General features: G+C 37.1%; 1 protein-coding gene across 4 annotated transcripts in view; it reads right to left on the bottom strand.

Annotated features, from left to right (window-relative positions):
- Positions 1 to 22,645, bottom strand: part of Ranbp17 (RAN binding protein 17) — a 290,787-nt gene that overhangs the window by 82,207 nt on the left and 185,935 nt on the right. For all 4 annotated transcript variants that reach the window (XR_006846527.2, XM_046421366.2, XM_046421367.2 and 1 more), the window contains 4 exons: positions 18,676 to 18,749; positions 17,560 to 17,640; positions 8,613 to 8,676; positions 8,414 to 8,522 (listed from right to left, as the gene is read on the bottom strand). Coding sequence is in view for 3 of the 4 variants with exons in the window: in XM_046421366.2 (XP_046277322.1) it covers positions 8,414 to 8,522; positions 8,613 to 8,676; positions 17,560 to 17,640; positions 18,676 to 18,749 (328 nt within the window). In the remaining variant the exon portion in view is untranslated. The remainder of the gene's footprint in view (positions 1 to 8,413; positions 8,523 to 8,612; positions 8,677 to 17,559; positions 17,641 to 18,675; positions 18,750 to 22,645) is intronic.

Here is a 22,645-nt window from a genome sequence, read left to right as displayed (position 1 = left end):
CTGTATAATAAAATCTGTGTGAAACACTTTGGCACTGCTGACGTGTCAGTTTGGTAGGCAGAGTAACCCTCAGAGATGGTTACTCGGGAAGTTTAATGCTATGAAGGCAAGTTGAGGCTGCTGACCCACTGATTCTAAAGTAGAAAATTATTAAGGGTACCCAAGCGAGTTCAAGGTTATAGGGGTCCTTAAAAGTGGGAGAGAAGCATTAAATGGGAGAACCACAAAGATGGCAGCCTGAGGAAGACACGCCTGATGTTGCTGGTCCATGACCAGCCAAGGAAAGCAGATGCCCTCTAGAAGCTATAAAAGGCTCTTCCCTCCAGTCTCCAGGCAGGAGCAATCCTTTTGCTAATACCTTGATTTGAGCTCACTGAGTCCCACTTGGACATCTGACCTCAAGAACTGTAAAACAGTACTTAGGTATCGTTTAAGTCACTAAATTGCAGTATTTTGTTACCGCAGTATTAGGAAACTGACAGATGAAGATCTGGTCCAAACTAAAAAAAATTACAAGGAGCAAACAAGGAGACACAGAGGCAGTGGTGAAGCCAATTCACTCAAAGCCACGTGCCATGGGTGATCTGGAGGAGTCTGTGGCTTTTGCAGGTCCGGGTGCACGTGCAGCTTCCCACTGCTTCCTAGGGCACCACTCTTAAATTCTGAAGTCTATTATTAGCAAGACTGTGGAGAAGTGTGCTCAGCTGGTCCTTGAAGGTAGTCCAGAACTGGCCTTCATTCCAGTTTCCCTCTCTAGTGACTACAATTCTAGTCATCTCTGAAATGACTTGTACCCTCAGACAGAAATGGATATTTCAGTATCCATCAGAAAGTGTCCTCAGTTCTCTGCCTCTGTAGGAAACAGCCCCAGCTACAGAGGGCAGAGTAGAAGCCTTGGCGCGGTGGAGATGCCTCACTCTGGAGTCGGAGTGGCAGTCAGTGCTTCTGCCTCTGGGTAAATGTCCTTCTGGGTTGGCCCTTACTAAGTACTTGCTTTGTGCCAGGCATTGCTCTAGGTTGTTTCATGTACCTTCATCTTATTTAAATCACAAGACAACAACTTTTCAAGGTAGATATTTCCATTTAATAGATGAGAAAAGTGAGGCTTCCTGAAATTCTGCTCCCTAGGGAACCAGAATGTTAAGTTCCTGGAGGAAATACACACTGCCCAGTGCAGACGACTGCAACTACCCAGCAAGTATCACCCTGGAGCATGTCATTCCCTGGGGTGCTCTGGACTGTCTACCCTCAAAACCAGGTAAGTTATTAAAACCAGATCTGGACTTAATGGGCTGCTTTCTGCCTACAGGCCCATCTAATTAGTCTTAATTATCTCATTATGGATTCTAAGTATTTCCAGCTGCTTCTTTACCCCTACTGCCCACACTCCCTCCCCCTCCCCCATGTATCTTTTCCAGATAGTCTCTGCCAAGTCATGGACACAGGTGATAAAATAACATAGTATATCTATCAAGGCATTAGTTATTTCTGATCAAGCCCCTTACTTCCTAAAGCTTCCTGGGATAGCTACCTATATGTTCCTTAATCCATGAGAACATGCTCTGCCCAATTATTAGACATAAGAACAAAGTTTTAAAAATTACATTTGACTTTCACTAATCATCAAATTGTAACATACCTATAGGACAAATAATAATCATGAATCAGATATTGCATAAACATTCAGAAAGTAATCCTCTCTTTTTTCCTCTCGTGCCCCCAAGCCCTAAACCAATCATTTGCTCTAAATGGTTAAAATAAAGTAGAAAAAGTTACACATCTGAACTGATTGAGAGGGCAAAATCTAAAGGAAAAATTTAGCAAAAGTAGGTGGAGCTATGTGGCCAGCCAGCTACCAGTTACATGACTGACCTTGGGCAAATCATTTCATCTCTCAGAGCCTCAGTTTTCCAATGGATAAAGAGCAGAATAAGACCTATTTAGTATAGTCTGTCACAAGAGTCAAATGGGACATGGGACATGAAAGTGTTTACAAAATACAGATTTGTAAACAAATGTTATCAGTAATAAAGAAAAGAAAAAGTTCCCTTCCTCTGTGTATTTTTAATTCAGTCTTTATTTACTATTTCTAGAATACATATTTTATTCAAGTCATTTACTTGCTATCCATATTTCTCAGATTTAAGCAAGTGATATCCTCAGGCACTAATTATCTGTTACAAGTCACAAAAGTGAGTGGATAGCATGCTACCTTCACTTCTAAAGACATCATCTCTTAACATCCATAAGCACCATTTTAAATATTAGTATCCCCTATCATTAAAAATAAGACTGCTTCTTAAATACCTGAGCAATGCAAGACTTGCTCAAATGCCATCCACACACTTCTCATCTGGGGAGTTCACTATAAGGTGAAATATGAAGTATTCAAGAAAAAGCAACTGTTGGTGACACTGAGCAATTTCACATTTGTAAGTGGTAAAAATTTCATTTGCAACTAATTATATTTGGTCCTCCACAGAAAGGAATAGCTTCATTACAGCTCTTTCCCACATTTCCCCTCTTTGATATTCGTCAACTGAATTCACCTCTATTCAGATTAAACAACATAGAAGGTATTTATTTATTCAACTATTTTATGCTGAACAGCTCCCTGGAGGTTCTCCATTTTCTGGCATGGGTAATACGCTTTCCTTTCGTTTATTAGATTGACAAAGCTAATTTTAAAATAACCCAGGGAGCTTTAAGTGATTCTTGGAAGGGCTAACATGCATGCACATATGGTTGGTTACCCATTTCTTTCTACATGGTGCTATCTTGAGAAGACTTTCTTGCATTTATTTCAATAATTTCTTAGACTACAAAAAGGACATGGACAACAACTTCCATGCTTTGAAACTTCATCATCCTAATGATGAAATGCTTTCAATTTTGCTCTTCATACAAATGAACATTTTGTCTATTTTAGTTAAAGCAATTTGATAAAATTGTACAACTGTTGATTGCCAAAAACCTCCCATTTTCATCTGAAATACAACCTGGGGCACATAGCATCTAATTAAATTCATACAAAGTGCAAATTATTGAATAGAAACCAAAAAGCATTTCAAAGTAAATACCAATTAACATGACACCCAATTTCTTTCTCCTTTTCTAATCACTCCAATGTGCATGGCTTATAGACAAACATATTCAATTTATTTTGTAGGATTCAATTAGAATATAATTTATATTTTAATCTAAGAACCACATCCGATGCTTTTATAAGCAGGTTGGTTAGGTATTTATTTATTTTTCCTGTTTGATTCTTATCCCCATGCACGCACTTCCAAAATCAGTGATGTAAAAAGTCTGTCCTCAGGCTGAGGGTGGGGGTATAGCTCAATGGTAGAGCCCTTGCCTAGTATGAGTGAGGCCTTGGCTAAAATCCCCACTATCATTAAAAAAAAAAAAAAAATTATGTCCTCAAACTTTTTGATTTGAGAAGTATTCTCATTTTCTCATTACATACTATTTTTATTTCTTCTAGTTAATACATGGATCAGCGCTGCTCTTGACAACAGCACTATCTTTTGTTCCTTGTTTCTGTGCCAATGAACACACGATACAAAACTACCAAGCCATACTGTATGGAAACTCTGATGGCAACATTCCTGTCAATCTAGATTGTGAGACAAGGCTTCATTCAAATAACAAAAGAAAAGCTGTGTTCCATAATCCTCGGAACATGATCACCTTGAATGGTAAGAAAAAGCTGGAGAGCAACTGATGATGCAGGAGTGGTCAAGTACAGCTAATCACTGCAGAAAGCAGTCAGTCACTTGTGCCCTGTCCTGGAGAGGCCAGTGATCAAGATTCTCCACAGACCCTGGCAGGCAGCGGACTGCAGCAGCTAGGGTGATGGTATCTTTGTTACTGTATACTTATATCTGCCATTCATTCAAAAAGCATTAAGTGAGCAGCTACAATGTAGAGACACTGATGCTTGAAAAATATGAAAAAGACAAGGTCAATGCTCAGAAGAGTCCCAACATAAATTTGGGAAGAAGAGCAATTCTGGTTCTTGACAAGAGAAAACAGCTCTGATAATTTATACCAGAAGCCATTTGATGCTTAAAATACATACTGAACTACTTAAAAAGGTAAAACCACTGATAAATATGGAAGCAGCTTCTTTGCAAGCAGTGTGGCAGTTTCCTGGGGTAGCTGCTCCAGTTTCCCTTGCAGGCCAGACACAACCAACCTATCCAAAGACCTCCGCGCCCCAGGCTCTCCCATCAAAGCCTGCTTCTGTCTCATCTCATCTCATCTCAGAATATCTAAAAAGTATTGGACTAAGACATTTTTTTTAACTGAACTAAAATATCAATTTATACTTTATATCATTATGACTTAAATATTTCAAAGGAATCGAATCCTGGCAAACTTAATAAGAACCTATTCATTATTCAAATTATATGCTTATTTCAGTTTCTCATACCTCAGTTTACAATAAGCAATATTAAATAAAGCAAATTTGCCTTCAAAAAAGTGCAAAGCAGGGTCTTTCTGCATCAACATGAAGATCAATTAGCAGTGCAATGAGGGAGTAGCATGCCAAGGAAAATCGCCTGCACTGTGCGCAAGCTCCGTGGTGCGACCCTTTGTTTAAGCTCCCACAGACAGATGGGGTTCCTTTGTGTGTGACAACTACATGAAAGAGGAGATCTTGGCCCACTCCACTTTCAGGTTCTCAAGATGAGTGACGTGGGCCTATTTCTAGGAAACCTCTCCAGACATTTCTCTTTAACTTTGGTCTCTCCTTCACTTTCATGAGTGTGACAGGGTCATTGCAACAGCATTTTTAGGGATGGGAAATAGATTATATTGTAGACAAGGTGACAAGGTCTTCTTTAATGCCTGGACAAATGGAATGACAAGAAAGGCAAGCTCCTTGAGGCCAGGGCCCAGTATGCTGATTCACCTTGGACTTGCCGTCAGAGTTAGCACAGTGTGCAATGCTAAATGACTGCTGGGGACAGTACAGAGTCTGGGGCTGTTCCTCTTCTTTCCAAGGAAGAAGCCAAGAGGTAAGAAAGGGCAGTGTGCAGTATGAAAGGCTGTCACTCAGTTACATCTCCCACTTGCCTAAGGTAGCAGATGATTGGGTTTTGCATGCCTGGTTTACACTCTTCAAATATTTATAGACAGTTCTCTTTGCCTCCAGCCCTAGTTGTCACTTAGCCAAGTTATACATACATGGTTCTTTTAATCTTTCCTTAGAAATCAATCCCACTAAGCTCCTTAATCATTCCAGTTGCATTTTCTCTCAACTTTTGGCTGTTTGTCTTTCTGTTGATTTATTCTGTTGATATACATGAAAATAATAAGAATGTAGAACATGGAGGAGTTTAGTCACTCTTCCATTTCAAGATTCAATGCCTTGTATGTACAAAATAAAATTATTTATCTTCTTTCCTTTTGTATGATCACATTTTAAAAAATTTGTATTTAAGTTGATGGATCAATCAATACATTGTAAGAGAAAGAAAGAAAAAATATCATCAGTGTTATATTCTCTAAGGATGATACTATCATTGATTGAAACTTCTCCTGTGTCTACAACTGATTGATCTAACCCAAAGTATTCAAATATGGGGAAAGTGGGAATCCAGAGTCACACGGTCACACAAACAGGCTTAAATGCCCACCCTAAGGTTTTGTCTATATGTGTATACTTCTCATTAAATTCAACTTAAAAAAAAAAGGCAAGAATTTTTTTGGACAAGACCCAAAATGTAGGAAACTAAAGCAAAAATCAGACGAATGGGATTACCTCAAACTAAAAGGAAGCCATCTACAGAATGGGAGAAAATAGGTCCATCCTATACATCTGACAAAGGGTTCATACCCAGAATATATAAGGAACTCTAAAAACTCAGTAGCAAAAAACAACCTGAATTAAAAATGCACAATTGATCTAAACAGACATTTCTCAAAAGAAGACACCCAAATGACCAACAGACATGAAAAAATGCTTAACATCCTAGTTATCAGGAAAATGCAAATCAAAACCACAATGAGATATTACCTCAACATACCAAGAATGATTCCTATAAAAGATTCAAAAATAACAAGTGCTGACGAGGATGTGGAGAAAAGGGGACCCTTTCACATTGTAGGTGGAAATGTAAGTTAGTATAGTCATGATGGAAAACAATAGCGGGGGTTCCTTAAATATTTAAAAACAGAACTATCATATGTATGACCCAGCAATCCCAGCACTGGGTATCTATCCAAAGGAAATGAAATCAATATGTTGAAGAGACACCTGCCCTCCCATGCTACTGCAGCTCTATTCAAGCCAAGAAAAGGAAACAACCTAAGTGTCCATCAGCTGGTGAATAGATAAAGAAAATGTGGAGGTAGTACACAATGGAACACTACTCAGCCATAAAAAGAATGAAATCCTTTCATTTGTGACAACAAGGATGGAAATGGAGATTGTTTTAAGTGAAATAAGCCAGTCACAGAAAGACTAGTACCATGTAATCTTATTCACATGTGGAACCTAAAAAAATTGGTGTCACAGAATTTGGGAGTAGACTGGTGGTTACCAGAGGCCGGGGAGAGCTGGGCAGTGGGCAGTGGATGGACAAAGAAATTCTAGTGGCTACTGCACAGGAGGGTGACCACAGATTCCATGGTATACATTTCAGAAAACTGGAAGAAGGATTTTGAAAGTTTTCACCAAAAAAGAAATGATAAATATTTGACAGATATGTTGAGCTGGGAGTGTGGCTTAGCAGTAGAGTACTTGCTGAGCATGCACAAGCCCTGGGTTTGATTCCCTGCACTATCACATAAATAGATAAATATAATAAAATATATAAATAAATATAAGTAAATAAATAAAAATAAAAGAGTTTAACCTGACTTGAACATTACACAGTGTATATACGTATTGAAACGTTACGTGGCATCCCTTTAATATAATTTTTGTTTCTATATATCAGTTAAAAATAAGTATAAAAAATTTTAAAATTACAAACATTAAACATTTTACCATTATAAAAATATCACATTAAAGAAAACTTCAAACAATAAGTAGGGAAAAATTACCCATAATCTACAACCCAAAGACAAAATTTAGCATTTTTGTCTGATTTTTTTTTTCTTTTTTTTTGGTGGTGGTGGGGATCGAACCCAGGGCTTTGTGCATTCAAGGCAAGCATTCCACCAACTGAGCTATATCCCAGCACCCAAATTTAGCATTTTTAAGTTACAGTTATCATTTTTATAATGAGCCTACTTATAATCCACTTTCTTGTCATTTTTTAAAGAATATATTGTCATTGATGATAGCCATTATGTTGTACAATAGGTCTCTTGAACTTTATTCCTAGCTACCTAAAATTTTATAAGCAAAGTTTTGACCAACATCACCCTGAACTGCCTCTCTACTTCCCCAGCCCTTGGTAACTACACCATTCTATCCTCTAACTCTAATATCAACCCTTTTAGATTCCACACTTGAGTAAGATCATGTAGTATCTGGCTTTATTTTACTTAACATAATGCCCTCCAGATTAATTCACATAGTTGCAAATGGCACTTTGTCTTTATGGTTGAATAGTATTCCGCTGTGTATATATCACACTTTCTTTACCCATTCATCCATTAATGGATGCTTAAGTTCCTTTCCCATCTTGGTTACTGTGAAAAGAGCTGCAGTGAGCATGGGAATGCAAATGTTCCTTCTACATACTGATTTCATTTCCTCTGGACACATACCCAGGAGTGGGAATGCTGGGTCATAATGGCAGTTCTGTTCTTAAATTTTTGAGGAACTTCCATATTGTTTTCCAAAATAGTTATTATAAAAATTACCTATAATTTTTATAATAACTTAGCATTTTTGAACAATTTCATTTAAACCTTTTTTGATGCAACTCCCCAGAATATACATGATCATACTATTTGCACTGTATAACACCTTGGCCTTTTACTTAATATTACAACACAAAATTTCATGTACAGCATTTTCTTCAAATCATCATTCTTAACAATTACAGATCATTTCATCAAGTAAGGGGATGTGCCATAATTTTATGATTCCCCACTGTTGGACATTAACATTGTTTTTATTTTTTCTTGAGTTTAAATTTTTTACTACAAAAAATCTTCATAAAGCTTTTCTATGTTTAAGATTATTCCTAGAGCTGTAATTTTAAAATCAATGGGCCAAAGGTTATACATACAGTAAATTTTGAGGTAAAAAATCAAGGGAAGTGAAGTGAAAAATACCACCTAAGTACTAAGATTTGTCTTTTGGCTGTGATGCTAACCAGTGAATGCTCAAATCTTAGGAAGGCATAAACAATTGTCAGAGATGAAGAATTCTAATAAATCAAATGTTATACCTGCAGAGTCCCACTCTTCTTATTGACTGAGCTGAAACTCTGAACCTTACCTAGATCTACCATCAGAAGGCGAGTGAGGGCTGTGTAGAAGGTTGTTCGGCACCTGAAGTCACTGAGACTGTAACTGTCACTGATGCCAAGAAAGGGGAAGTGTTCATTCTAATGAAAGCAAAAAGCATCCAAAGTTACCAATGTTTGACCTAAACTACCCAGAACATTCTAGTCACTGATTAAGAAATTAAGACTTACCGTGTGGTTCTTCAGCATGAACTTCACAGCATCTATTTTCACAAGTTTTTTTAAAAGGATATAGGTATTAGAAGTTAAGGAATCCAAGGAAATATTTTTGTCTTATCAATATGTAATAAGTCACAAAATAACACCGGACTAAAATGGCATCAATTTGTACTTATGAAGAATAAATATTATTTCAATAGTATTCCTATAGAAACATTTTCATCCTGTTAAGAATGATAATCCATTATTAACCAGTGCAATTACTTTTCCATTTTATACATATTCTAGTTATGGAAAGGAAGAATGAGTTTTATAATTAAGACAAGAACTCCTTTACTATTAAAGTCTTGATAGAAAATTAAAACTGACCCTTTTACATTTTACATATAACTTGAGAATTTCTTTTTACTTAATGTTATTTCATAATAAAATAATTATAAAATACCCATAAGAGGCTATCAAGGAAGAGAAAATTATTAAATTCTAAGAAACAATGAGCTCAGTCAGCAGAAGGCTAAGATGAGAACATGGCAGGAGGAGAACTAACAGTTCTCAAGTGGAGTGGAAGGTGTTTTTCCTGTTATTCTACCTCACCTTCATAATTAAGCTGTTATTAAGATTATTTATAATTTCCAGTATGTAAAGAAGAAAACAGAAGCTCAGAGAATTGAATTGCTTGCCCAAGATTACACAGCTGTGGGCTGGCAGTGCTGAGACTGAAGCTGAGGCTTAGCTCTGCAGACCTTGCTGTGTCCATTGTACCACACTGTACAGCTGAACTCAGAATAATAAATTGAGAAATCATAAAAATTAACATAAGGCTTAAAGAATTTCTAGTGAGATGTGGGTGCCCAGCATATCTACTCAGTGTGCAAACACCCGCTTTCTTTAGTTGTGGGTTTTTACTGTCCCTCGAGCATCCTGCCCTTGTCTATATTCCCACTCATGTCTTTCTGGAAGGCTGGCTCCATTCATGTCACAATGAAAACCCTGGCTCCTTTCCCTCACATCATCTCCAAATACAGAATTCTGTAAACTGTCCTGTACAGTGGCACTGAAAAGGGTAATTCTAAATTTTAGTTACTCAGGTGGGTGTAAGAGAGGAGGAAACCTGGGCTTTGGCTCGATCACATCATCCATCAGCGGGATGAGTCTTGAGTGGTGTACTCAGCCCGAACCTTAGTTTCCATCACCAACAAACAAGGAGGAAACCTATGCCCCAGCGGGCCTTACAGGATTGTTCTGAGGGTCAAAGGATGCAAATGTCTTTGCCAACTGTGTCAGGGCAGAGATTTTACAGAATGGATACTATTTGAAAGACTAATTCTCATAATTCCAGGAGATAGGTAGTATCACTTCTATTTTCAGATGCCAAATAATAATAATAAAAAAAACTTTCTAAAACAAAAACAATTGGTATGATTTAGATTCAAGTTCCTCTGACACCAAGGTGACCATTACAGTTGCACATTAAGCACATCTATGTGGCTCATCTTCATATTAGACTGACAGCTTTCTCAGGGCAGGGCCTGCATCCATGCATTTTTCTCAGTAAGCTGCCCAGTGGGGCTCTTGATGCATGGTTTTCTGGCAGGCTGAAGGGCAACAGATCAGATCTGACAGGGAGCAAGTTTTCTCCTGCACTCAAAGATGCAGATTGGATGATTTTTCAAAATCATCAATCACCGAATAGAACTGTCACTCAAGCTTCACTCAGTTAAATAGGGGTGGGGATCAATAAACTTAGAAATATCTTAAGTAATTACCAAATACAAATCTCTTAAAATTGCAAAGTTTAAAGTGACAGGGTCTATGGGTAATACAAATGCTGCCATTAACAGGAATCTTCCTGTCATGCTGTTAATAAACAGCAAGTCATGTTTTGACAATAGAATATTTATGGAAGCAATAAACAGAACATTCACAGGAAGAATCTCATCTGCCAAAGACACATTTTCTGCAGAACTGCATCTGTGTACTTTGTACCAAGGCCAGCTTCACTGCCTTTTAATTATACTCAAAAAAAAAAAAATTAAGAATTTTTACCTTTTTCAATGAAGAAAAAACAATGAGAATTCATCTGAATATTTGTATTTCCTTAAAGGAATTCAATTCAAAACCAGATATGGTCTTAAGAAGATTTGTGAAAAAGGGCAAATGGACACACTTTTATGATCTTTATGCTTTCATCTTATTCTTCTCTAAGAGACCAGGGCTCTTCTGATAAATTGTGTCATTTTAATTGGGTAGGAGCACTAGATGGACTCTGGCAAAACCAGGTTAGATTGCAGAGGCCTGCAGCTCCCAGCAGCAAACGTGGCAATGGAGCTAACTACAACAGCCACCGCACTACAAATCTTAAGTAATGAGAGAATTAAGCAAAGGTCAGACGTGGAACTTGTAAGTGGTAGAGTCAAGGTTCCTACCCAGGTCTGTCTTAAAGCATAAGCTGTCCTCATAAGGTTCCATCACATTCATTTGATTTTAGAGAGAAACAAACTAGCTCCTTGAAATACAACTGAAACTGGAACTAGGTCCAGAAGAGTCAGGGAAATCTTCTCTTTTAGAAGGAACCAATTAGTTAACAGGACACACATCCAACAGGACATACCACTGTTTGGCTAACACTAACTCACTAACCAAAATTTCCAGAAATTCCTCTCTCCCTGTGGTTATTAAAAACATGGAGAAAGGTGAAGATAGTCTTCCTCAGGCTAGCACGACCAATGGAGAAAGGCAAGAAAAGATCAAGAGAATGGCTTATCTTATAGATGCTGAAAATTTGGAAAATCTGTATCTTTTGAAGAGTAGGATAACTAAGTCAGGAAGGAACTAGTTTCTTTCTTTCTTTTCCTTTCTTTTTTTTTTTTTTTTAAATATTTTTTAGTTGTAGATGGACACAATACCTTTATTTATCTATCTGTATGTGGTGCTGAGGACTGAACCCAGGGCCTCACACATGCTAGGAGCACTCTACCACTGAGCCACAACTCCAGCCCAGAACTGGTTTCTTAAGTTACAGGAAAACCACACTCTTTACTCTCTACACAGCAGCACAAAGTATAGCTTCAACCCATGGCATGAAACCTTCACTGACATCCACCATATTTCACCCAATCTAAAACACCATCCATGTAAAAGTACCATTATTTTAGGTATATTAAAACTTTAGAAAAAAGATAGTTAAAATACCATCAACTCCAAGACATAGCCTAATTACAAAAGTATTAAAATGTGAAAAGTATATTTGAGAACTGGAATAGTATACTAGATCCTGAGTATAAGCAAGGTAGATAAAAGATGATGAGAAAGAAAAGATGATGAGAAAGAAAATGAAAGAAATATTTAGTAAGCACTAAACAGTGGAGGATTACAACTACTTAAGGTCAGGTTACTAAATCTTTAGCAAGAACTGAAACTTAGAAAGGGACCCAGTTGTTTATAATGTGCCTAACAAGGGAGAATGCCTCCCAGTGTGATTCAGTGAGAGGCAAGGGCATCAAAGGAAGGCACATAAATGTCCTTGGCCCAAGTACAGAGCACAAATTGTGGCTGAATGATAAATCAGGAAATTAGTTATAGGAACTCAATGTCAAGTACCATTAAAGGACTCAAATTCAAATCAATAATTTTACTTTGACCTAAGAATCAAATGGAAGTGATTCTGGGCTTTTGGGAAGCAAAATGATCAGATCAACCATACTTGAGGAAGGTAACTGTGTGGAACAAAAATCTGAAGAACTTGGAGAAGGTCTGAATAAGGTTACAGAAGAGGAATAGAGGGGGTTGCCACATCTGACGCTACCACAGAAGTGAACAGAGGAGACAAATTATGGGGTGACTTTTCCATGGCTGATAGAAAGCAAATCAACATTTCTTTTGATGAGAAATGTTAACAGAAGTGTGCCTGAGGGATGTGTGCTGCGACTAGTTTTATTTAACATTCTCACAAACCATCTGGAGATGTGGTACATTCAGCAGAATGAATCCATGCATTTTAACACTATACCACAAAAGCAGAATTATTAGTGTTTTATTACTATTGTCCTGTAACAGACACTCCTGTTTTACTGCCACCTGTTACTGTCATTTCATTGTGGGCCTTTGCTTTGGCTCTCATCCTCTATTCTTTCCTGACCACCATTCATATTCAGGATTCACAATCTCAGTGGTGGAAAGGTCAGGGACATGGTGTGGGTGTCTGGTTTGCACATTACTTGGTTATTTAAAAAATATTAAAGCTAATGGTTTGTACATCAGGAAAACCTAAATAACCTTGAATAAAAGGGCTCCCTTTAAGTAGAGTAGTCATATCACATTAGATAACCACACTATTTTTTATGTGTAAAATTTCAGAAAATAAGTATGCAATTTACTTGTATTAAATTTAAAAAAACTAATAAATTAAACAACTGACTTTGGGTTCTTAGGAAAAACATAGGAAAGGAAGTATGGAATCAGAGTCAGGTCTATTAGAATTTAAAACCTGTGAGGGCAGGGTCTGTGTCATATTTGTCCATCTGCACTGTCCTTAGTAATCAAATGCTAAGTATTTGCTGAACTGAAAGAGGCCAATAAGAAAAAGTCCATCATTAAGATGTGTATGGAATTAATCTAAAAATCATTATTCTTTCTCATTCAATGTAGTATGTAGGCATATCTGGTTACTGTACTTAAAGAAATAAAGCAAAGACAAATGAAGTCAGGAAAGATATGAGGTTGAAAAAAATAAAATCATCATGATGATCAAGTTGCTTTGATAGGAATCGAACCCTGGCTTGCAAAACTCAAAACAACCGAAGTAAACTGATAGATTTATAATACATGCAGAAATTTGCCAAATTCCAGTGTAAAGCAACTTAGGGAGAGCCCCAAAGTCTTTGAGTTTGACTGAAGCCAGAGGAAGGAATTCTTTCTTTCCACCACAGGCAGGCAGGCAGGCCAGCTTCCCAGTGTGCTGGCTGCACTTTTGCACAGGGCCCTGTGCTTAGGAAGGCCTGATCTTGGTTGAATGCTCTGAGGCAGAGGACTTGAAAAACCTTAACTTTCTAACAAGGGACCCACAGGTTTCATTTTGTATTTGGCCCTAAGAATTATGTAAGTGGTTTTGCAATAACAAGAATTACTGAGGTTAGCAGTACTAATAAAGTAAAATCTGAGTTTAGATAAATTCGTGAAATGATGTAGCACCCTTTTTATGGTTTTTTAAAAATTTTTTTTCAGATGTTGGTGAACCTTTATTTTATTCATTTATTTATATGCGGTGCCAATGCCTCATGCATGCTAGGCATACGCTCTACCACTGAGCCACAACCCCAGCCCTATAGGGTCTGTTTTTGGAAAGCTAAAGATATTTTGGATTTTCTCAGTTTTGAGGATTATATAATAAAGGACAACTACCAATAGAGGGCACGACATCTCATTACTAGATATTTGAAACTCAAAGTAAGACTTTATGTTGCTATAAATTTGAGTAAATATCAATAGCAATATTGATCAATTATTTAAGAATAACTTCAAATCATGGCTAATGAACAAACAGAATTTTGAATGAAATGCAACATTTTCTTCTCTTTTCCTCAGCATTTAAAATTGGTAATCTGATTACTCTTGTAAAATTCTTATTTTATTTCCACTCTCCCCAGAAGTTTTCTTATCTCAGTCACTTGAACAATCTCACCCCTTTCCCATTTAGACAGAAATTAGAACTTCAGAGAAGAAAACATTTCAGAGGGCAAGAATTGCCACACGGGGAACTAGGTGCTGTGGAGGGGCTGGCCCAGGACAGAGCGGCTTTAGTTCTGTGTACATCAGAAGGAGCTACTTGGGATAAGGAATTCTTGAAATTTCATCTTGGAAATTTAAAGAGTACGTTAAAAAAAAAAATCCCAAAATATATTTGCTAAATGTATTGTATATACCCTGTAATGAATCTGATAGAAAAATTTAAGTCTTCTCTAAAAAAGAAAATTGAATTTAAAAATTACAATAGTTGGGCTGGGAATGTGGCTCAAGCGGTAGTGCGCTAGCCTGGCATTCGTGCAGCCCAGGTTTGATCCTCAGCACCACATACAAACAAAGATGTTGTGTCCGCCGGAAAAAAAAAAAAAATTAAATTCTCTCTCTCTCTCTTTAAAAAAAAAAAATTACAATAGTCTTAGCAATTTAGAAAGTTCAAATTCAGCAAATGGCAACTTTGGGTCCAAAGGCAACAAGTTATTTAATTACAACCTAGGAGTTCATGGAAAGGCACATTACCATTTAGGGAACTAGATTACTCTATCTCTAAAAATGTCATGTCTGCCTATTTCTGGTATGGACAAAGTCTTATGAAGAAATGTCTGTGGGAAAAGCACCTGGCTTTATGCTCAGGGCATGTAATTCAGCTCTTCCCTAATTACTTAGAGGCAGAAATTCTCCAAGTATGGTCAGTTCCTGGGCCTACATCACCTGCCCCTTGTTAACATGTAAATTCTCAGGCCAGAGCCTTACACCTCCAGAAAAAGGAACTCTGGGAGGTGGGGCCAGACAATCTGTCCTGATCAGCACTCACATTCCAATGCTCACTAAAGCTCAAGGCCACTGCTTGAAGGCAACTGAAGATTTTTTAGCAATTCCTAAAAATGAAGATGTTTTGTAATTTCAAATTTTGGAACAAGTAATCAGATCAAAGAACACCAAAATTCAGGGACTGGCTCTGGGCACCGTAAATATGAGTTCAGTTCACCAGAAGCAGATAAAACAGCAAAACCAAAACAAAGTATCTGAAGACATGTACTATAAAGTAATAAGGAACATTTAAAAACTTAAGAAGACAATATGTTTTTCATTTACTTAATAACAATATTTTATACAACATTTTCAATATTAATATACAGATTTTCACTAATAGAAGCCAATAGGTGATCCTTTTTATTTTGCTCAACTTTCCATTGCTGAAGAAGGCTGTCTTAATTTTTAACACAGAAATAATGCTTGCTTTAAAATCAAAATATAAAACTATGTCATAATGAAGAAATCATTTGGAAACAGCAAAACATATTGGTAACCAGTGACTGCACTGAAATAGATACACCACTCACATATTCCATTATGTAAATGAACTCAAAGATATTTCATGACTGATCAGCTAGAAGGGACATAATGATTTATAATTCAAATAACTGAGCACTGAAATCAAATTGAGCTAATATATATTTCTAAATATGCAAACCTGAAATAATTGTTAAAAAATATAAATCAATGTATCCATGTTGAGATCATTTGTATCCCTTGGTTTAAAATGTTACAGCTTTTAAACTTTTATCTAATAAGTTTTCTGAAAATATGATTTTTTATTAACTTTAAGAAGTACTCAAAAGCAATAAACAGCTTATAAAATAAAAGGTTATAATATTTGGATTAAAGAATATATAAGGGGCATAATATGATAGAAAAAGAATCTTAAATAGCAGATACAAATAAATTAGACATTATGCAAATTATACTAAAAAGAATACAAATCAAATTAATTTTATATTAAATATCAATTTCAACCTAAAAAAAACGAGATAAATCTAAACAATAGCTATGTGCTATAAAATAACCAAGGCTTCTTTCCAGATAATATGCTCTCCAAGTAATTCATTGTGAAAAGGCCAGAGTTTGCAATACTAGGAAGTACTTATAAACCACTTCATATGTTAAAAATAAAGAGTATTTCAGCATTATTATTAGAAAAAATATATAGGTTGAGATTTTTTTAATAAGAAAAAATACATATCTTAAAGAGCCAAAATGACCACTGGAATTGGGTTGTACATCACTTTCCAGTAAAAAGGAAAAACAGCCTGGACAGGTGTAATTTATCATTTTTCTGATTTAATATCAAAGAAATATATTAAAATAATAAAAAGAATCCTGAAATCCTCAAAATTTGTAGTGATAAATAGCCCTCCCTGTCTTTATTGCATTATACCTACTAACAGAAATATTGCATGGTGGATTTTGCCAGACAAGGACGATTATTTTCCAATAAAAAGTTGCATATTAAATTCCAGCACAAAAGTGGGTGTCTAATACTTTGGAAATCTCTCACGGTTTACCAAGGAACACAATTTTAAACTTAACTAATACAAACATATTCCTGGGATGAACCTACATTAAAGGTTTCCATCCAAAGCTACCCATTTCCAGAATTTGTCCTCATATTAAAATATCAGCTAATTTTAGTGGTAAACTGAACCAACATTTATTTTTCAGAACACGTATCTGATAGTGAACATACTAGACAACCTACATGGTTCCTTCTCACTGGTAGAAATATGAGCACAGTATCAACTATAATCTAGTGAGGAAAAAAATAATTTCTGGTTTTAGGTTTAAAAAAATCTGCTAGAGAGAGAAATTTAAATATTTAATGTGGCACAGGAAATTGACTTTAGAATAGATAAGAGATTAATTTGGTGATGCCAATAATCAAAGTAGTCAAAAAGCCCATCATTTCTTCCTATTACTCCTCTGGGCTTTTCGATTAACAAAAATCATGTTCTTTTCCACTGAGAAACAATACAGAGATATTTACTCTTAGATACTCAGTCATTATAAGGTAATATTTTTAGAACATTTTGCTCTTCTTAACATTAGTTAGGTGCTTCCTTTTAGAAAATGGTGTGAGAAAGATGGACACATGCCTGCCGCTCTCTCTGTAGCCACTCATTACCCTGTGACTATAAACAAAGGTGATGACTTAGGAATCCACATATCCATGTGCATTCAACTAGGACTCTGAATAAAAGCCTCATGGCATACAGCTATCATAAATCTTTAAAAAAACATGCATTGATAGATAATGCTGAATGAAAAGAATTCTTATTTTTAAAAAAACCTACAAAATTATAAAGAAGGAAAATACGTGGCAAACAGAATGCACTTATTAGATTATTAATATGTATTATCAGATGTACAATGAAAAGGATATCCAACAGAAAGGTCATTTAGGAACTGAAGAGTCCTTGAAATTATAGGCTCACATCTTCCCCAGTATTTAAGATTTGTAACACTAAATGTGAAAGAAAAGTTTTAACTTATAAGTAAGATATTTGCTTAAGCAGGGAGAACATAAAAACATATACTTATGTAAGTTAGATGATCTAACTAACAAAACAAAAAACAGGTTGCAATTCTAACAGAACATGTTCTACTCTTTTTACAGCATATGAAATTTTGTACAGTCAATCCACAATAAACATAGATCTCTAAATGGTGCATAACTCTATAAATTTAGTTTTGTAAATTAAAAAGTGATTTAAGTGTTTTACGGAAGAAATATTAAGTATGTAACCAAAACTAGAGAGTGAAGCAGGAGTCACAAAGGAAGTCAGATAGAGGCTCATGGTTACTGCTAAAAAATGAGCCATCAGATTGTGGTTTTAAAACTCACTTCTCACGATCACAACTGTTTAGCCTGCTTTGCTCTCTGTAAGCAAAGCAGTGCTATCTACCGGTAAAACAAAGTTTCCAAGTGGAGACACACAATAAACTTAGGCTAAATATACAAAGTTATGTCTGTGACTAGAAACCAGTTAATTCTGCTAGGATTATAAAGATAATTCAGGACACTTCTAGTGAACAGGTCTCTTGAGTGTCGCAGGTTCCTGTGTGAACCAACACACATCCTACCTTAAGACACCTGAACCTCCCTCACTCAGTGTTCCAACTCCCCAAAAACTCTTCAGCTGGTCTTTGAAATTCAGTATTTTACTACTACTACTACTACTACTACTAATAATAATAATAATAATAATTAGAAGAACAAGAACAGAAGAAGAAAGCTGCTCTGAAGAGTCAGGGCCTATTTTTTTTTTTAGACCTTGTGCTGATGCGGCCTGCTTACAGTGGCAAGGACGCCTTGGAACATTACCGTGTCTTCTGCACAGTGAATTGTAAATGTGAACGTAATGCTAACATTGTAGGAAAGCAAAAATCTTAAAATTTTATTAAAAATTAATATATGTAAAGAGACTAAAATACAGTAAAAGGATCTATGAGGTTTAAAACAACAGAAGAAAAATTAAAAACCAAAATAGAAACTCACATTTTCGTCATGAATGTTTCTAGAACATGGTTGTCATCTGTTATTCCTAATACTTCTGACATACGGGCATATACCTGCATGAAAAATTTGTTTTAAAAAGCTTTATCATTAACATATATTTTCAAAGGAGTATTCAAATTGAACCAGTTGAGATTTAATACACTGTTGCACCCACACTGAGGCAGGGAGTGGGTGGAAGGAGTAAACCAAAGAGTTTTTAGAAAATTGTAAGTCTAAAATTTATTAAAAGTGACCTCTGATTTGAAATCATTACACACCTGTGCACAAACACACTCACATATCCATTCTATAACCACCACACTCGACTCCTTTTTGCTCAAGTGGAAGAGTGCCCCCTCCCTGACGATGCGGGGGGTATGCAGAAGGCTGGCAAAGGAGATGTTCCTGTCCCTCCAGATTCCAACAGCCCATCAGCTAACTTAGGTAATACACGACAAGTATCAAAATAAGGACTTCAAAACTAAAAATTAAATTCATAGAAATTCTCCTCAAACATTTCCAAATATAGAAGTAGGTCTTACTTTAATGCTGAAACTGAAATCCCACAGGGATTCTCTGTTGCAAATACCAGCCTGGGAATCCACTAAGCTTCTGATTAGCGTATGCTGATTTCAGAATTGGGGTGCAACATTCAGTCCCAACCCAAGCCAGCTGAGCTTATAAACAAAGCCCACCTCGAGTGGGAGAATGCCACCAGCAGCCAATGGAACGGCCTCTAGTAGCCTGGCAGAGCTGGAGGTGGGTTGACACCTTTGTACTCCCTGATGCTCTGGTGTGCTTCCAGGTTGTCCCTGCCAGACACCAGCTGCCTGGGATTTCTCCTCTGTGTTTTGGTCCCCTGTGATTGTGTTCTCCCACCTTCTCCTGATCCGCTGATTTCCTGAGGATGGCACTGTAGCTTCCACTCCTGCTTTTGTTTTTCATATTTAAACACCAGCCTGATAATCTGCCACATGTCACAAAGGCAACATAATACATAGGGTACCACAAATTTCCCAGTTATAGAATCATGCAGGGGAGAGAAGCTGTTCATCACAGAATCCCCATTTTTAGATTTTTAAACGCTGCTTGAATGAGAAGTTTGCATTCTAGCTTTCAAACTGTGAGCCCTGTGCTGGGAAGGCTCCTGCTCAGTCTGGAGCAGGGCAAGTGGGAAGGAGGGAGAGGAGAAGAGGAGGGGGAGAAGGACAGAAGGGGCACAACAGTGGAGAGAAGCCGGGAGGTGGAGATGGACTTCCACATTTCTGTTCTCCTCAGCTAACTCCTGAGCCCTAAGAAAAGTGTTTCAATGACTATGAATCTATGACTTTACCCTGGAGAGCTGGCCTTTATCTCTTATAAGACTGGAGCAACCATGGAGCCTCCAAAGATGTTTGCCTCAAAGGGAGAAGCTTGCGACCATCAATCATCGATGATCAGAAACCTTTAAGCATGAAGGGCTCAGAAGAAGAATGGTTTAAAGAAATGGAAGTTTACCTTAGTTTGCCATGATTCAAAACTTGTCATAGACAGGAGCATTCAAACTGGGTCCCCTGGAAAACCTTAACTGATATGACGTATGCCACACAGAATCCTTTCTACCTCGCCCCAACCTACCTCATCTTCCACCACCTGCCTCCATCCACCTCAGGCCACAATGAAATACCGAGGGGTTACTGAGCCTTTCCTGCCATTTCAGATCTCTCTGTCCATAGGCTCTTCATTTTGCCTGGATCAGTCTCCTTGCTCCTCTTCCTGATTCCCATTCCAAAGTCCTTCCCTCTGAGGCCTTACCAGCCCTCCAGGAGTGAGCTGCCGTCCCCGTCACACTTCCACAACGTCTCACCCTCTCCTCCTCTGTGGTGTGCGTTCACACTGTAACTGCCCCACTACACAGACAGCTCCCGGAGGGTGACACTATCCCTATTCTTTGTGTCCCAACACCTGAGATGTTATTTCATATGATTACTACATGTGTGTTTAATGTGTAAACCAAAAGCCATGGTTTGGATCCACAGGACTATATTATGATGTGAATATTACACAAACAATAAAAAATGAAGATTCTTCTTATGAAGCAGATGTTGCATTCTATGAGCAAAAGATGAGAACCATAAATTACAAGAGAAAAATAAAAGCAGAGATTAGTTTGTATTGTTATTTTAATCTGTGAATTTCTAATAGCTGATATCTTTGAACTTAATTTTTAGTAGCACTCTTGGTCAAATGACATCTTTCAAGTAAGCTCTTAAAACCAGACAACAGTGGGGACCTGGCACCCTGCTGTCTATCCTCTCCTGCCCGCCTTGCTCTTTTCCAAGGCCACAGACTGCGCCCTTATCTCTGGATGGCATTTTAAAGGCACTTTCACTTGACAAAGACGAAAGCATGAATGGATTTCCTCCGACTGGCCCTGTACAGTGAAAGCATTCTCTCCCAGCAGCCACAGGACTGCCTTTACAGACACAGGACATTAACCATGAATTTCACATTTTTGTATATTGATTTTTTTTGGAAAGGACATGACTGTAGCATTGTCTCAACTGGCCTATTTTATTTTTATTGTATTTACATCTTCCTTTCTCTGTTATCTCTTGGTTTATTTTCTTGTTTTGGACCATACGATGACTATCCTATACTTTTGTCAAGTCAAATTTTACCTTTTCAAGGCTTTATAAAATTTTTATGGCAGAACTCACAATTAATCCAACTTTTCTTTTAACTATGCCACACTGAATAACAAAATGTAATAACTAGAATGTGATTAACATTTAAAACATTTTTAAAGGTGTATCTTTAAAAAAAATTGATGGTTCCTACCAGAAGCTTTCCTGGTGTGACCCTGGCTGGCATGCAAGAGGGGAAGCTAGGCAGGCAGGTCTGTTGTGCTCTGCTGTCAAAACAGTTTCCTCAAAGCACCGGATTTGAACCAATAACATACTAGAAAAAACAGTCAACACTGACACATGGCAGTGCTTTAATCCACAATTACCCTGTAACTTGCACCGTTCCTTTTATCATCCATTAGCTTTGATTCCCATTATCCCATCGAGAACTGTGTCAACGCTTTTGTCCTTGGGGACTTCTCTCCACTACTAGGATCTGACAGTCAAGCTTGAGTACTAAACAGGATCATTACCTCTTAAATCCACTTATCTGATCTACTGAATAGTAAATTGAAAAGCTCATTAAGAGCAACAATCTGATTTGTTTTCACGTGTGACAGGGTCATTTAAAATCAATGTATGATTACAGCATTTCTTTTAAAAGACTGTCTCACATTTTCCAAGGCACCTTATCATTCAGAGAACATGCAGATAATATAAAAACATCTCCAATACAATTTAATTAGATCACAGACATAGATAATTTGGGGGTGGGAAGTAATTTGTTCAGTGAGGAAATATCTGCAAAATTCTATATAAAGTGTAAGTCAAGGAAAATTTCTACAGAAAATAATTCTAATGCAAGATTTATAGTCTTTAACATTTTCTACAACTTTTTTTTAAAAAAAATCCTTCACCAAAAATACTTTCTAACGACAGCAAGAAGAAACCCCAGCACAATACCCATTTTAAAGAAGCATACAGGAGCTGGCATAGGGATGAAAAGAAAAGGAAAAAACCCTCACTTTCACTTCAAGATTCCTACTCTTTTATTTTCAGAATCTTCAAGATAATTTGATTGTAATGAAAAGTAAGCAAAAATCTAAGAAACGCAAGTCCCAGTTGTTAGTCCTTCCGCAGAGGAGGATGGATGCTACAGTGACAGGTACGTGGTTGTGCTGGTGGTCACTGTGCACACAGAGCTACACACCTGCAGGCAAGTCCCCGCTGCCTCACCCCCCTCTCTTCTTTATTCCTCCTTTACTCCACCTGCTTGTCTTTATTAGACTACAGCTCCCTGCGGGCAGGGGAGGGAGAATGTGGCTGTCCTCCATGTGCACCATGCCTACTGCTTCACAGTGTTT

This window comes from Marmota monax, unplaced genomic scaffold (assembly GCF_021218885.2).
Source record: "Marmota monax isolate L192 unplaced genomic scaffold, Marmota_monax_Labrador192_F-V1.1 WCK01_AAM20220418_F8-fsc00084, whole genome shotgun sequence".
NCBI lineage: Eukaryota > Metazoa > Chordata > Mammalia > Rodentia > Sciuridae > Marmota > Marmota monax.
The sequence above is the reverse complement of the archived record's forward strand: the minus strand, read 5'-3'. Positions and strand labels throughout refer to the sequence as shown.